General features: G+C 58.0%; 1 protein-coding gene across 1 annotated transcript; it reads left to right on the top strand.

Annotated features, from left to right (window-relative positions):
* Positions 1–3,103: 3,103 nt before the first annotated feature.
* On the top strand, positions 3,104–14,462 carry PTPN7 (protein tyrosine phosphatase non-receptor type 7). The gene is made up of 10 exons (XM_063356828.1): positions 3,104–3,234; positions 4,705–4,933; positions 5,375–5,558; positions 6,014–6,098; positions 6,777–6,853; positions 9,803–9,940; positions 10,805–10,915; positions 11,535–11,692; positions 12,547–12,660; positions 13,201–14,462. Exons 2-10 carry the CDS (start codon positions 4,803–4,805, stop codon positions 13,292–13,294), a joined length of 1,092 nt encoding a protein of 363 aa, XP_063212898.1. The 5' UTR covers positions 3,104–3,234; positions 4,705–4,802; the 3' UTR covers positions 13,295–14,462.
* The last annotated feature ends 1,206 nt before the right edge of the window (positions 14,463–15,668 follow it).

Below are 15,668 nucleotides of genomic sequence, written 5' to 3'. Positions count from 1 at the left end.
AACTGTCCTGGGTCAAGCAGTGTGTTCATGCTCCGTCTGCTCCTGGTCTCCCTCACGTCCAGTCTGCTTCCACCAGAGGCTCATGCCTCATTTTTCACCAGTACCTTGCCTTCCATGCTCTGGATCTCGGGTGGGCTGTGGCTTCCCATGCGCTGTCTCCCCCCAGATACTCCTCTGTTGTCATTTCTCAGCCTGCTGGTGCTTCAGCAGAGGGGAGGAACAGGAGCCGTGCTGCCCAGGTGGAAGCACGCTGGGATGCGTGCACCCCCAGATGCATTTGGGGTCGGGAGGTCTCAGCAGTGGGGATTTTTCTGCCCCTCGGAGCCTGGGTCATGGCACATCCCTGTGCCACATCTCTGCTTCCCTCCTGCGTTCCCTCCATCCTGGATGAGTGCCCATGGCCGGGACAGTCACTTCAGCCTCCATCAGTGCTTTCTGGATAAGAAAAAGCCAAATGGGGCCAGGTGTGGATCCCAGGGGCTCAGCCCTGTTTGTCCTTCTTGGTCCCAGCCAGCACATGTACACGTGTGGCTGGTAGAGCCAAGCCAGTGGCATGGGGAGGTCCATGAGTGTCAGAGGGAAAGTGTTGCAGGGTTTCTGGCGTACATCCCTGAGTACCTTGACCTTGTGTTGCTTCAGAGGCAGAGTATCTCAGTATCTCAGTTTCCTCCTCATTCATGGTGCGTGGTCTCACCAAGGCACAGGAGTGACCCACGTCCCAGGGCAACCAAACAAGGTCATTTTGCAAAGGGGGAGCATCTGCACCCTTCGCTGAAGCTTTCAGGAGGGTTTCATGACCAAGGCAGAACCTGGCAGGAGGAAGAAAGGACTTACTGCTGAGAGAAACCCAAATGCTTTGAAATGGCCATCAAATCTCTTAAATCACAGTGGGCCAGAGATCACTAAAATTCACAGCACACAGGGAGCTCTTGATTTCCATAAACAGTTTTTCCACACCACTTTTGCAGCTTGACCTTACTTCTTGGATAAAGTCACGTTTTGGTGAAAAGTTCCCCTTCCCTTTGTGGAAAAAGGGCCAAAATACAGATCTCAAAGGCCAGTGCTGCCCTTGCTTTGCTCTGTGCAGAAGAGGAGGATGTGCCCGTCATGCCTCTCCGGTACAGCAAGGTACGGCCCAGCTCTGGGGATCGGAGCCCTGTTTCTCTGCACCTTTGGGTGCTGCGAGGTTTTGCGGATGTTCCCTGGGCCCTACAAGGTCTGTGGCGGTCCAGCTGTCTCCATCCTACTATCACAGGTGCCTGGCAGTTGGGCAGGCTGGAGATGACTGTGGGTGCACAGATGTCACCAACACGTGCCCAATGACTCGCCTGTGCTGGTGGCTCTGTGGTATCTGCCCCAATGCCATGCTGAGATTGTCCCAGTGCTTGTCCCAGTGCCAGAGGAACAGGGTGATGAGGAGGCAGCAGGTCTGTGCAGGGTTGGACCAGCAAAAGGCAGGAAGGGTGGCCCCAGGGGGCTGCATCTCGGCTGCATCCTCAGGGACCCCTTGAGCACAAAGCCACCCAGATGGGAGGGCAGATACAGTCCCAGCTTCAGCCTTGCTGAGGAGCAAAGCTTCCAGATTGTCTGACAGGCTGATACTTCAGGAAAGAACCCTCTTTGTTTACTCTCGTCCCTGCTGAGGGCAAGTCTATGTGTCCACCCTGTTAAGTACTGCACTGCTGGTCATCTCAGGAAGAATTCTCAGAAGACAGATGGTGGGAGGGAAGGGCAGTACTGGGGCTTCTTTGTCCGCGGTGGGGGTCTCTCTAGGGTCCTAGGGTCAAGTTATTTCATCCCACATAGGACAGAGAGCAATTCCTCAGTCCATTCTCAGGCCTGCCATGGAGTCCAGTCCAAGTCTGCAGAAGCTGTTGGCACCCTGGCATCTGCTCATGAGACACGGATGCTGGTGGCCCTTGTCTCCAGGAAAAGATTGCTTTGCTGCTGGCCAAGCCCAGCACTTTGCTCTGGTGCTTGAGCCCTCTGATCTCCCAGGTCTCAGGTAAAAGGTGGCACTGAGGGAGTCCCCCATGTGCCACCAGTGAAGATGTTTTCAGGATGAAATTCTAGCACCCCCTTGCACACATGTTCCTAAAAACACACAGGCATGCACGGACATGCACCTCTCCAGCATGGCGACTGGCAGTGCTGGCATCGCACATCCCAGGGACAGCTCGGTCACTGCAATGAGCTGGGCTGGAGGTGGCCCAGGGCAACCTTGAAGCAGTGAGAAGCCAGTGGGGCAGCCCGGGGGAGAAGATGTTTGGTGTGCGGGGTCCATGGTGGCTGTTGGGGACACGGCGGGAGCTGCTGCAGCGCAGCGGGGTGGGGGCAGAAGAGGAAGGAAGTGTTCAGTGTCTCTGCGCAGGGCCCAGGCAATAACAAACAGGAAGAGCGGCTGCGGCAACGGGCATCATCAGGAAGGATGTGCAGTGCCCCAAGGGCAGACCCGTCCTACCTGCGCCAGACCCTCCAGGGACCTTCATCCCCAAATACACCCCCTTCCCTGCTCTGCTGTGTCCTCTCTTGAGGTGCCCAGGGATGGTCCCGGGTGCGGAGGGCTGGCGGGTGGCACCCACAGGGACATGGGTTAGGGGGACGGTGGGGTGGCACGAGGACCACACTGTGCACTGTCAGGCATGGAGGATGGGAGCCCCACGGCAGGATGGGGAACGGCTGGGACGCAGCCCAGGCAAGGGGACATGGACAGGGTGGCAGGGACTGGAGGACTCATCCTGGCTCCCTGTGGGGCAGGTGGGGTCTGATGTCCCCAGAGCAGCACCACTGCACCACCTGAACCACCCCACCTCAGCCCTGCAGCCAAGTCTCGCCCGTCCCTCCATGCCCCGCGGGCTGGCACTGGCACCGGCCATGTCTGGTCACCGAAGGCATCGAGCACACGCCTCCGGCCTTGCCGGAGGTGCCTGCGGAGGCACCCCAGGATTTTGGAGGAGGCAGGGCTGTGCCCGCAGGCGCAGGACGGCAGTTCACTGGTGGGGAGCGGGGCCGGGGCTGCCTGCGGCCCAGTGGAGCTGAGCTGCGGCGATGTGGCCGGTATGTGTGTGGGCGGCAGGCAGGGTGGGGGAGAAGGAGGGAGAGGAAGCGGCAGAGGCAGCAGCTCCTTTGATAAGCAGCTTCCTGAACACTTTCAAACCGTAGTGTTACACCGACAGGCGTGGTGCCTGCGGGCCTGTGCCGGGAACCAACGGAGCCCATGCCGCGGGGCAGCAGGTAGGCAGCCCCCCAACCCACCCGTGCCGCCGGCTGGAGAGGGGACCCCCACCGGACTGTATGGGCCCCGGTGCCCACAGGCAGTGGGCATATGCTCACTGCCAGGCAGCCCCAGAGAGGGCTGGGATGCTGGGCAGGGTGATGGGGACACTCTCCCTGCAAGTGTTGGCTCTTCCCAGGGCCCTCCTGCTTGCCAGGGGCTTGGCTGGGGCATCTCCCAGGTGTTTCCTGACCAGGGTGTGAGGGACGTCTACTGGGGTTGGAGCCTGGTGCTGTCTCTAGCCAGGGTCTCCCCTGGTCCTGTGGCTCCTGGGTAGCAGCAGCCCTTGCCCTGCCTGGCCAGGGGACACCCCAGTAGCACAGATCCCTCAGGGCACCCTGCGTGGGGCACGGGGACGGTGCACATGCCAGCAGTGGCATTGCCACCCCAAGAAATGCCGCTGGGCAGCAGGGAGTCATGGGGAACGACTCCTGCCCCAGCTGCGTTTCCAGTCGGCACGGCCACAATGTGGATGGACCTAGTTCTCTGCAGGACCTGCCTGAGCTGATGCGGTACCTGAGATCCAACTCTTTGCCCACTGAGAGCTCCGACTCCACAGCATCCGCTGTCCCTTTGGGTCTGCCTCCTCCTTATGGAGGGACCTGGGGACGAGAAGGAGCCTCATGATCCCAGGGTGCTGCGTGCACCATGAGGAGCTCTGCCCAGAGCAGAGCATCACCCACATCTCCCCATCCCTGCCAGGGTGCTGCGAGGTTTTGCGGATGCTGCCTGGGCCCTACAAGGTCCTGGGGATGGTGGCGGTGGCACGCTCCTCCAGCTGTGCTACCCCGTCGCCTCTTGCTCAGCCACCCGGATAAAGCAGTTTCCTCTTGATGGTTGCTGAGACCTGGGGGATGGAGGAGGCTGCCCCAGGGTCATCCCTCCCTCACCAGAGCCACAAGGTCATTGAGGGTGCATGGCCCCATGCCTCCCAAGAGCAGGAGCTGGCCGGGCTCCTTGAGGTGCCCACAGCCCATTTCACCTGCCCGATACTGCTGTGCTCATGTGGGTTCCAGCTCTCCCTCCTCCCCACCATGTTCCCTGGCCGAAGCAGGCATGCTGGGAAAGGGCTGGAAACACATGGCAGCATGGGCTTCCCATGGAGGTGGAGAGCATCTTGGGCTCCCCTAAAACCAGACCGTGCTCTGGCAGCACAGGGTGTGGGCGTCCTCCGCTCTGTGCAAGCAGATGGCTGTTGGTGCCATGCCCAGTGTCACCAGTGGGTGCCTGTGTGGGCTGCGGTGCTGTGGGCATGCCGGAGGGTGAACGTGCTGGGAGTCCTCCCTGTGCCACCTGCCTGCATGCAGGGCCTGGGGGTCCCCGGTTCCAGGGCAGCTGAGGACCCAAAACCTGTCCCTTGCTTGGGGACCCTATGTCAGGGGGTCCACCCAGCCTCATGGTACCTCTCAGATCTGCCTTGTCTTTTCCAGCTGCTTCTCCTCCAATGGCTCCTTGATTCCCCAGGAGCTGAGGACACCCCGTGTCCACTCCCCGTGCTTCAGGACGAGGGCTCCGTGGCTGCCGCAGCATGGTACAAGCCTGCTTGGTGTGCTCCAGAGTTCATAACGGCAGCCTGACAGCCCAGGCAGCCAGGGCAGACATGGACAAGACGGACAAGCCCAGTCCCTCTGCCAAGAAGCACGTGCGTCTTCAGGAGAGGTGAGCGTGGCTGGATGGTGCCTGCAGCCCCAACCCTCTGCTGCCCATCTCAGCCCAGACAGCAGGTACACAAGGCACTGCTCATCCCCAGGCCTTGGGCTCCCCCAGCCCAGCCCTGCCAGCCCCCTGCCTGACAGCTTTTGCAAATGCCAGGTCGGAGCGTGGAGTCAGCCCTGACCCACCCCCAGCCCAGCCTGGGCCAAACCTAGACACAGTCCTTTGGGGGCTTTCCAGCAAACAACCCAAATGACCAGTTAGTTCCTTGTTCCTCAACCCACCCAGTCTTCTGATGTCTCTACCTGCCCCCCTTTTTCATCCTACGTTATTCCCTGCCTGGCTTTTGCACGGTGTGGGGTGGCTTTAACTGACAGTGTGGCGGGACGGGCTGCCCTCCTGTCCCGAGATGGCAGAGGGTCAGGCAGTAACCCCTTTGCCTTGCAGGAGGGGTTCCAACGTGTCGTTGATGCTGGACATGAGCTCGCTGGGGAGCGTGGAGCCCATCCAGCCCGTCTGTACGCCTCGTGACATCACGCTGAAGTTCCTGAGGACGTCCAGCCACGTGCTGAGGAGAGAGGAGCTCCAGCAATGCGCCCAGAGCCTGACACAGCTCCAGGAGGAGTTTTCGGTGTGACGCTCCCCTTCCTTCTCCCTCCTCACACGAGGGATGGCAGGGGCTGGCAGTGGGGGGGACTGGCAGGGGTGGACATCTCCAAGGGAGGCTCCGAGCCCAGCTGAGCCCAACAGCACCAGTGGCGGGGAAGGTGATGTGGGCAAACAGGGGTGAGGGGTGCCCTGGGTATCTCCTGGCTGCCCGCTCCCTGGCGCACACAAGTCCCCCTTGTGTCCCTGGAAAGCCTGTCCCTGCTCTCCTGTGTCAAGCTCTTCTCGCATGGTAGCCTCTCTGGAAGATGTCCCACAACGTCTAGGGTAAGGACAGGGCTCATGCCAGGAACTGACATCTCTGGTGGTGCTGCTAGGTCCCTGGGTCAACTTCTTATTGCCTGATGAGCCTCTGCCACGATGAGGGGACACAAGCAGCAACAATGAAGTTTTCCTTACAGTTGTTCTCTCCTCCTGCAGAAAATCCCACCCAACTTCGTCAGTCCGGAGGAGCTGGAGATCCCTGGACATGCCTCCAAGGACAGATACAAAACCATCCTCCCCAGTAAGTGCCACTGCATCCCTTTGCCTCACATTTGCTCAGGTGCCACGTGCAAGGAAAAGAGGGGTGTGTGCGTGGGGGGGTATTTGGGGGGGTGTTTGTGTGTGGGTGGAGAAGGGTGACTCAGGGCAGCCCTGCCACTGGGGTGGGCACTGCTGGGTGCTCTTGGTGCTCCTGCTGTGCTTGTTCCTGCTCCCCATGTTGCAGGAGCTGGCTGCTGTCTTGCAGGGGGCGTACACCATGCTACGGGGTGTTATGGGAAGCTTCTCCTTGGGGTGTACTCCCAGGGTGTGCAGCACATGACAGCCCAGCCTGGGTTGCTCCTTGCCACCACGGGGGCCTTACGTGTCCTGGGGCATGTCACTGGGGGTATAAAGGCTGAGAACATTTGGGATCTGGTCAGGCACTGTGGGAAGGTCCTGGGGAGCCGTTGCCTGGCAGGTGAGTTCCCCCCCATGCTCACCACAGTACAGGCAGGTTTGGGCACGGCTGGCTGTATCCCGCCATAGTAGTGAGGGTGAAGTGGGGCAAGAGGGGGACTGAGGGAGGGCGCAGACAGCCCTGAGCGTGGCATGAAGCTTGGAGGACTCAGTCTCTGGCCGCTGGAGCTGAGGCAGGGAGGGTGGGCAGGGTCAGGCTCTCAAAGTCTGTCCCTGGGGTAATGCCTGACATGTCTTTCAGATCCTGAGAGCCGGGTCTGTCTCAGGAGGGCAGGGAACCAGGAGGAAGACAGCTACATAAATGCCAACTACATCACGGTGAGTCCTGCCTGGTCGGAGAGCGGGTGGTCTCCCCGGTCCCGCAGCCCACAGCGCACAGGGCATCGGGCTGCAAACTCCTTGGTGGTGCAGGTGCCATGCTGGGATCCGCGTGCTGGGGCAGTGGCTGTCACCCACTGTCCTGTGCCTGCCCTGGGGTAGCAGTCTGAACTTGCCACCCCTTTCTGAGCCGGAGAGATGTGGCTCCATCCGCGCAGGGCAGAGACACCATCCTTTTGGTGGGAAAGTCTCATGAGGTGTCTGCTCTTGGCTCCTGCTGCTTAAGCACCCATGTGGGCTCCCTCGCAGTGGTTTCTCCATCTCTTCCTCATGCTAGTCTGTTGTCTGGCAAGGCCACAGGAAGCAAGCCCTCTCAACAGAGCATTGCAGACCGGTGCTGTTCAACCCAGCCCAGGAATTTCCTCTCTGCTGAGGGGGTTTGTTGCAATTTCCCAAGAAGAAAGCTAACAAAGGGGAGGGCATGGCTTATCTTTGACTCCTGATGGGGTCCCTCTCCATAGACTGAGAAATCCCCAGACCCAAGGGTGTTACTTCAGGCAGCCTGATTTACGGTAATCATTCTCTGTAAATGACCCCTTCCAGGCTGCAGTCATACTGGTGCTGAACCATACGTCACCCTAAATCAGGCTCTTGGATCAGTCAGGTACCAGCTTTGCTGGGTTGGTAGGCTTCTTTCTGACCAATTCATCTCGTTTCAGCATCCTTCCCCTTGGGACAGGCCAGGGGTGCTGGGAAGCAGAGGTGGGTCTGCAGTCTGCAGCCACCCTGGGTGCGTGGCAGCGAGGGGAGAGTGTGGGAACGGGGGACTCAGAAAAGTAGCCACAGGAGTGCCCTCTGGTAGGATGGACAGACCCCTGGAAGGTGGTCTGAGGGTGCAGTTTGGAGCTGGAGGTCATTAGTAGCATTTCTTTTCTGATGGTGCTCATGTGTGTGATCCGAAGAGACCGCAGCGGTGTGAGCCGCCAGCGTCCCGCGGTGAGGGTCGGAGTCTGACTTTGGACACAGGAGCACCGTGCCTAAAACTGTTGGGAGGCTTGCTGGTCCAAATGAGGGTTTGAACATGGGCAGCAGAGGACTACTTTTAGAGTAGTCTTCCTGAAGCAGCCTGGCAGCGTGCAGCTTCTCATTGGGTGACGCCATCACCTTGTCCACATGCATCAGGGTGTGTGTGAGCAAGTGGCATCCTCTCTGTCTCCCACGAGTGCTAACAAAAATGCACAAAGACTCCCGTCCCTCTCTCACACACATGTGCACATACCTGAGCACGCATGTGCCCACATGTCCCTCTGTGGAGCTGGTGTTTCCTGACCCCGTCCTTCCACTTACCTCTCCAAGGGTGTCACAGTGCAGGACTTTGTGGGCATATCAGCAATGTAGCCTCCCAGCCTGCTTCTGGCATGCTTGGAAGGCACAGCCAGTCTGGAAGAGCTCTGCAGGTATTTGATCACATCAGCCCCCGCCTGCGATTGAGTGTTTTTCCTGCTGACCGTATCCCATGAAATGCTTTTGAGCACAAGGAGCAGGTGGGGGGAAATTCCCACTATTGACACCTCCAGGTCTCACTGCAAGTCTCCTTCTGAATGGAAAACCATGTTTCCTAGGAAAAAAAAATAATCTTGTGGCATGAGAAAAGAGCTATACAAAACTTTCCTGAAAATGTTCCTGCTTCTTGGCTGGGCCACTGCAATTTTTTGTGGGATGAAGCTGTTAACAGGATTGCTGGAAAGACCTGGATTAAATCACAGGGGTTTGGGTGCATTTTTAACTGAGATCTTTTTTGACAAAGCCATGAAGCTCTGCCTAGAGTGCTGTGTACTCTCTTTGCCAAAAGCTGTGGGCACTGTGGGTGCCTCCCCCAGCGCCCCCAGGGCATCCTCAGCCAGGTCTCCGACTCCTTGCTGTATTGCCAAATCGCATCTCCAGCTGGGAGCTGGAGTAACGCGTTACTGACCCTGGGAGAAGGCTTTCCCACCCTCCTGCCTGTCCCTGCCCTCCAGCTCCTGCCAGCTGCTGCCGCACGCTCTCCCCTCTGCTGGGCCAGCAGCACTGCCCGTGAGGCCATGGTGGGAAGCAGGAGCTGAGCAGGACTCAGAACACCTCCAAGCTTTTCTATTTCTTTGGTAATTTTATACTGGGGGAGGAAGCGCCCGTGGAGGCAGAGGATGCTTGGAGCTGTGAAACAGAGCCTGGGGCAGAGGCAGGGCAGGGGCCTGTGCCAACCACCCCTCCAGATGTCCCCAGACCCAGCCTTCCCACTGCTGGGCACTGCCACGTCCCCTCCTGAGCCCTGCAGGGAGGCAGGACTGGTGGGACCCAGCTGGGACCATCCCAGCTCCCAGACAGAGCAGGGCTTGGTGACTTCTGCTTGTCCTTGGGGAAATGTCTCCGGTGAGAAGCACTTTCGGTGCTTGAGCTGTGGCTCACCAAGGCATCCATCACGCTGGCTATTGTCACGTCAATAACCTGGGGGTGCTTGCAAGGAGCTTGGGTGCACATGGCTTGCTCCATGGGCTTGGTCCTGGCTTGTGGGAGCAGGAGGATGGAGAGGATGTCTGGTAGTTCCTGATCGGGTCTATAAAAGCATTTAGAGGACAGGTTTAGTAGGACATAGTTGAACAGGTTTCCTGGAGAGCTGGTTGATGCCCCATCCCTGGAAACATTCCAGGTCAGGTTGGACGGGGCTCTGAGCAACCTGATCGAGTTGAAGATGTCCCTGCTCATTGCAAGGGGGTTGGACTAGGTGACCTTTTAAGGTCCCTTCCAACCTGAAGTATTCTATGATTCTATCATTCTAAATAGCCTATGTGGCTCAGCCTCTCACCTGTAGAGGAAAAGAAGCACCACAACAGCTGGGGTGGCCTGGAGACAGGCTCCCCTCACACATCAGGGTCTCCCCGCCAGCGCCACAGCTGACCATGTGCTTGGCAGGGCTACGCGGGGCGGCCCCGGGAGTACATTGCCACCCAGGGACCCATGCTGAACACCGTGACCGACTTCTGGGAGATGGTGTGGCAGGAGGAGGCGCCCCTCATCGTCATGATAACCAAGCTCCAGGAGCGCAAAGAGGTACCGCTGTCCCTCCCCAGGACCAGCACACCCAGCAAAGGGTGTGGGGGGGGTAATAACAACAGCAAAGGGTTGTGTGAGACCAAATGTGGGGTCTGAGTGCCCGCTTGCTTTCTCTGCTTTGATCTCAGAGGGGACCCCTGGCTGATCACTCTTGGAGGAGGAGAGCCCCGGGGCTGCAGCCTTGGCCCCATCCAGCAAAGCCTCCCCTCCTCACATGGCCTCTCGTGCTCTGGGCATGCTTTGGCAGCTGGATAATAGGATGAAGAGATTAGGGCAGCTCCTGGGAGAGAGAGCAGAGGCAGCAGTTGGCAGCGTCCCTCTGGTGCCAAGCAGCTCTCCTCCTGGGCTGGGAGCTCTCAGCCAGCGGATCCAGGCTGGGACAGGAGCTGGCAGCGCTGTGCCCTGCGTGGTGGCTGCTCTGTGCCTCGCCTGGGATCCCTGGCTCTGCATCCAAGGAGCACCGGGCTGGGGGAAACCACACTCTCCTTCATGGCCATGTCCTTCCTCCCTTCTCACCCCAGCTGTCACAGCATCCCTGTGCCCTCCACCAGCCAGGCTGGGTCCTCCTTGATCTGGCAGGACATGGACTGGCGCAGGCACAGCTCCTGTGGGGCTGGGGATCGCTGTGCACCCCGGGGTGTGAAAGCCATGTGGGAAAGGGTGCAGGGGGAGCAGACGTGGGGAGAGGGACCTATCCCATCCTTAGCCTGTGTTGTGTGTCACTCTGCATCCACCTTCCCTGCTCCCCCACCCCTCCCTAGGTGATGCCCCTTCCCAAGAGCACTGAGCAAAGCATAGCTCAAACATTCAGTGGGTGTCTTCAGCATCTGCACAGCCACAAACCCTGCCTTGTTCTTTCAGAAATGTGTCCACTACTGGCCCGAGAAGGAGGGCACCTACGGTCCCTTCACCATCCGGGTGCAGGGCACGAGCGAGTGTGTGGAGTACGTCGTCCGGGATCTCTCCATCCAGGTGGGTTCGAGCTCCACCCTGGGGTCAAAGGGTGAGCCCAGCAGGGCCCAGCAGTACCCTTGACACCCCTGGGCTCTCTAGTGAGACCACAACGCTGTGTGACAGGACAGCAGAGGGCTCATGACTGGGACAGCTGGGTCTTATGAGCCCCCTGCCAGAGGAGAGGTCTGTAGAGCTCCTGCCTGCCCGAGGAGGCTGAGAGGGAGCAAGACCCAGCCCTGGAGGGGACAGAGAGGGGGTCAGCTGGGGACAGCTTCTTTATTAGCCCTTTGCTATTTGCACTGTGCCATTGGAGTCTACCCCATGGGCTCTCCATAGTCACCCTGGGCTAACACTACCCAAAAGGATCTTGCTGGCTTTGCCCGGACTGTCACGACAGTATTGGAACACCCCGTATCTGTTCCCACCTTCTGGGATGGGACAATTCCCAGTGTCCCTGGCCCAGGGACCTCTCCTGGGTGTCTGACAGAGGCTCAAAGAGTAGTTTGGGAGGAGAGCAGATGACACAGCCACAGGCTGCCCAGCCTCTGCTTGAGCTGGACTCCATGCCTTCATTTGTCCCAGCCCAGCAAGTCTGTGCTCCCACATCCTGATTTTTCTTTCTTCTGTGCTGGAAAAGCTTGAAGGTGAATGCCGCCAGGTCAAACACATCCTCTTCCCTTCCTGGCCGGACCAGCAGACGCCCGAGTCAGCCAAACCCCTGCTGCACTTGGTCTCCAAGGTGGAAGAAACTCTGCAGGCTGCAGCCAGCCCAGGGCCCATCGTTGTACACTGCAGGTAAGAGCTTTCCCCTCACCCGAGCCCCTGCGTGCCCCTCACCTTGGGGTCAGCCTGCAAATGCCAGAGGGGAAAATCCCACGTGTGAATGCTCATGAGCTGGTCCCGCTGTGGCGCAGAAAGCCCAGGGCACGGCACCCCCATAGCAGAGTTATTCAACCAGCAACTCCTGTCCTGGCATCAGGAGGGTGGCATTAGCATGGTGCATACTAGCCCGTAAAGAAATCTGGTTTGCAGCTTGGTCTGCGGACATCAATGTGGGAGCGGGAGAGCTCTGCAGGGTTGGGACCTGGACACCAGACCCACGGCAGATCCATGGCTCAGGCTCCTGCTTCCCCTGCCGCTGAGCGTGGCCTGCAGCTCAGCTGTGAAGCTGTTTTTCAGGGCAGCCTTCCTGGAGGAGGTGGCCTCTGTGTATTTTCTCTCACTGCTAAGTGAATTTGGGGATAGTGGAGCAGGGCACCTGGTTGTCCTTACGCAACACATTTGGCGTGCGATGCCGCAGGCTGGCCCGCCCCAGGGCAAACCGCTGGGTGCCTGGGGCTAGAGCGCAGCTGGGAGGGGGGTGCAGAGACCCCTGCACCGTGCAGGGATGGGGGACGCAGACTGGGCTGGTGCTTCCAGAACCTCCTCAGCTGGGCTGTACAAACATGGCAAGACCCCCCTGCCATGGCAGAATGATGCCAGCCCACATCTTTTGGTGCCTGGCTGAGAAAGTTGGTCTGGCAGCTGGGATCGGGACCCCACCATCCCCCTAGGAAGAAATGGCAGCAAACCAATCTGGGAGCATGTCCAGCTCAGACAGATTAAGGTCCATGTCGCTGGTGCTCAGCACAGCCGTGTCTGTCCCACAGCGCAGGCATTGGCCGGACAGGCTGCTTTATTGCTACCAGGATGGGGTGCCAGCAGCTGAAGGACAAGGGGGAGGTGGATATCCTGGGAATCGTGTGCCGTCTCCGCATAGACAGGTGGGTGCTCAGAGCAGGCAGCTCCTTGGAGGGTCCTGCTGGCTGCCAAGCCTGGGAGGAGGGATGCGGGAGGGACGTGGGGATGGGCATCGTGAGGGGGCATGGGGACCATTTTTGATGGAAACCAAAAGGGTTGCTGAAAGATGCAGATGTGGTGACAGCAAATGATTGTCCAGTGCCAGGCTGGTTTTGCTGTCGGCGTATTGTATCTTTGGGGACCTGAGGACGTGAGGGAGAGGAAGGCGGCTCTGAACCCGGCAGCCAATCTGCACCTTCCAGCTCAGTCACTAAATTCAGAAACACTCAATTTTGCCATTTTTCGCGAAGTACCAGTAAAGATTAGAGCCAAATCAGTTGTTAATCTGCATTTTGAACAGCCCAGCTTTGCTTCTGAGCCCAAATACTCTTTGGGCAGCTCTGGCGCCTGTTTCAGATGCACCTAGACGTGGCAGGTGAAGCAGGAATATTTGTGCCCCGGGAGGCGGGAATGGGGCTGTGGGCTTTGGCAAGGCATCAGCAGGACCTGCCTTTCCCTTGCAGAGGCGGCATGATCCAGACGAGTGAGCAGTACCAGTTCCTCCATCACACACTAGCTCTCTATGCTTCGCAGTTGCCGGAGGTGGGCGGCCAGTAGCGCAGGGCTCCCACCGGGCTGCCGGCTCCCCGCTCCGACCTCTCTTGCGCCAGCCGTGGGAACATCTCCACCAAAACCCCTGCTGCTGCCATCGGGCCACAGAGCAGCAGCACAAGCATCCCTGGATGAGTACAGCCAAGCTAATCCATGGGGATTGTGGCCTTGTTGACCCTGGGGAGGAGCAGGGTTTGGTGGGTTCGCAGAAGGGATGCAGTGGGTGCTCAAGGTGGCCGTTGCTGATGGCTTGAGGCAGGTTTCACCCCTGGAAAGAAGCTTTGGCTTTCGAAACATGCAACATTTTATCCTCAACCAGAAGAGCAAGCTGTACGGAGGAACTGAAGCTGGGTGAGCCCTGGGAGCACGGTTTGCCTTATAGCTGTGCAGAAATGTTTACCCCATTAGATGTGGAGCTGGTACAATTACCCTGCAAATAAACCGAGCCCCTCTCCTGATTTTGTATCATCTGTGGGCAGAGGTTGCGCTGCGTGCAGGGCTGGGCTTGCTCCCAACACGCGCTGCAATGCTCTTCTTGCTAAAGATACACCTTGATGATTTAGTAGAATAGGTGTGGAGTTGATTGCCTTCGTTAGGTGGCTTGCTTTCCTCTCCACCTTTGGCTGACACCTTCTCAACAGTCCTAAAGTAGGGGAGATTCCTAAGTGTGGCTGCAGTTTTGCAAGCAATGTGGTCCCTTTTGTTACAGGAGGGTGGGGGTTTTTCATTCTTGGATTTTTGCTGAAATCAGAACTAGATAATATTTGGGTTTTGTTTTTTTTCAATGATAAATTTGCGGGGAAATAAGGAAGAGGGAGAAACATTTTGGCACAAACCATGGAGATGGAAATATTCTGTAAAATATTTTAAGGCCATTCAAAGCTGGCCTTCCGTTGATGAGAGTTGCACAGGCTGTTGGGCAGTGAGGACTGATAAGAGGCCGGGGGCTGCCTAGCCTGCGCCTGCCTGTGCCCACGAGCCTTGAGGTGGCCCACTTGGTGGGTGAGATTGAGGGAAAAAAGGGTCAATCCTCTTGTCAAGAGTGTCTGAGCTTGCCTCGGCTCCTGAAGCATCCCCAGATCAGGGCTGTGTGCGTGGACCTCCCTCCACTGCTCTGAAGTTCCCCAAAATGCACTTGAATGGCTGCCAATGGTTTTGCCCTAGTGCCTGTTCTTCAGGCCCTTGGCTCTCTTGGGAGGAGAAATGATGGAATAAAAAAAGAAGTTTCATCCTTAACTCTGCATTTCTCCTGACTTGTCATCAGCCCATCAGCCCAGGAGGGGGTTCCTCAGCCCTGTGTCGCCATCGCCCCAGTACCCTGTCCTCACTGCTCCTCTCCTTGCTCCTCTCCTGCCCCTCTCCATTTACTCTCTATAAAAGCAGTAAGTGAGCAAGTGAAGCAGCCTTGTCCAGGGATGGGTAGTGAGCCAGAGTCAGCTTCTTCTCCCTAATCTCACTGGGCATAAGTAGCAAACCCGGTGGCAGACCAGGTATGTGAGAAAATACCAAATATTACAGAAATTATCGTGCATTGCTGAGCCATGGTAGTCCTTATTAGTAGTTTTCAATGTGTTTGCAGACTCTCCAGGTAGAGTACTTGCCAGGGCATTTCCAATACCACAACAAAGCCACGTTGAAGCATCTGCAAGGAGAAAATCCTTTTGGCAGAATGCCTCAAAGAATGGATGGAAGAGTGGTAGACAGTGAGAGACCCTCTGCTAGCACAGCCCCCTCGCACAGCACCATGAACAAACTCACTCCCTTGTCCCACAGCAGGAAAACGCCCAGATTTGAAGTCATATCCTTCCACCTACGGCATCTGGATTGCCCCAGCAATCTCCCTGCACCGGCTGCCAGGTCAACCCTTCCTTGTGCCACAGCCTGCCCAGACAGGCACTGCTGCGGGGACCTTGGTCTCTGCGGGGCTCCTGCCTGGTGCCTGGGCTCTTGGAGATACCTCAGAGCCTCCACGAACCCCTTGAAGATCAAAGCATGGCTGAGGACTTTGCCTTCTCAGTTAATGTTGCTTTTGATGGTGTCTCTGAAGCCACCGATGGAAGTTTTGACCTTGTCTGAAACAGGCTTTTTTCAGCTGGCCCACGGCATCTTCCTTTCCAAGTCTTTCCTCCCCGCGTTGCCATCAGGCAGGGGAACTTGAAGAGCCTGCAAGCTGCTTCAAGGCATGGTCTTTCCCCACACTCCCTGGACAGCAAGACATGCACCATTTTTCTCATGCTTTTGGTTTATTATCAAGAGAAGAGTTGTTAGGGCAGACTTGCAGCAAGACCTGCATTGAGGGTCTCCCAAAGCACGCAGGAGCGGTGCTGGGACGGGCAGCTGGGCAGGGGGTGTTGCCACCCCCTCTCAGATTCCCCAGCGG

Source organism: Chroicocephalus ridibundus, chromosome 20, assembly GCF_963924245.1.
Source record: "Chroicocephalus ridibundus chromosome 20, bChrRid1.1, whole genome shotgun sequence".
Lineage (NCBI taxonomy): Eukaryota > Metazoa > Chordata > Aves > Charadriiformes > Laridae > Chroicocephalus > Chroicocephalus ridibundus.
Note: the sequence above shows the minus strand (reverse complement) of the source record. Positions and strands in the feature narration are given on the sequence as shown.

What these genes read in the sequence shown, in the direction of transcription:
- PTPN7 (XM_063356828.1), top strand. Translation starts at nt 4,803, where the DNA reads ATGGTACAAGCCTGCTTGGTGTGCTCCAGAGTTCATAACGGCAGCCTG. An exon ending in AGCTCCAGGAGGAGTTTTCG is followed by an intron (nt 5,559 to 6,013) that starts GTGTGACGCTCC and finishes CTCCTCCTGCAG; the next exon opens with AAAATCCCACCCAACTTCGT. An exon ending in TGCCGTCTCCGCATAGACAG is followed by an intron (nt 12,661 to 13,200) that starts GTGGGTGCTCAG and finishes TTTCCCTTGCAG; the next exon opens with AGGCGGCATGATCCAGACGA.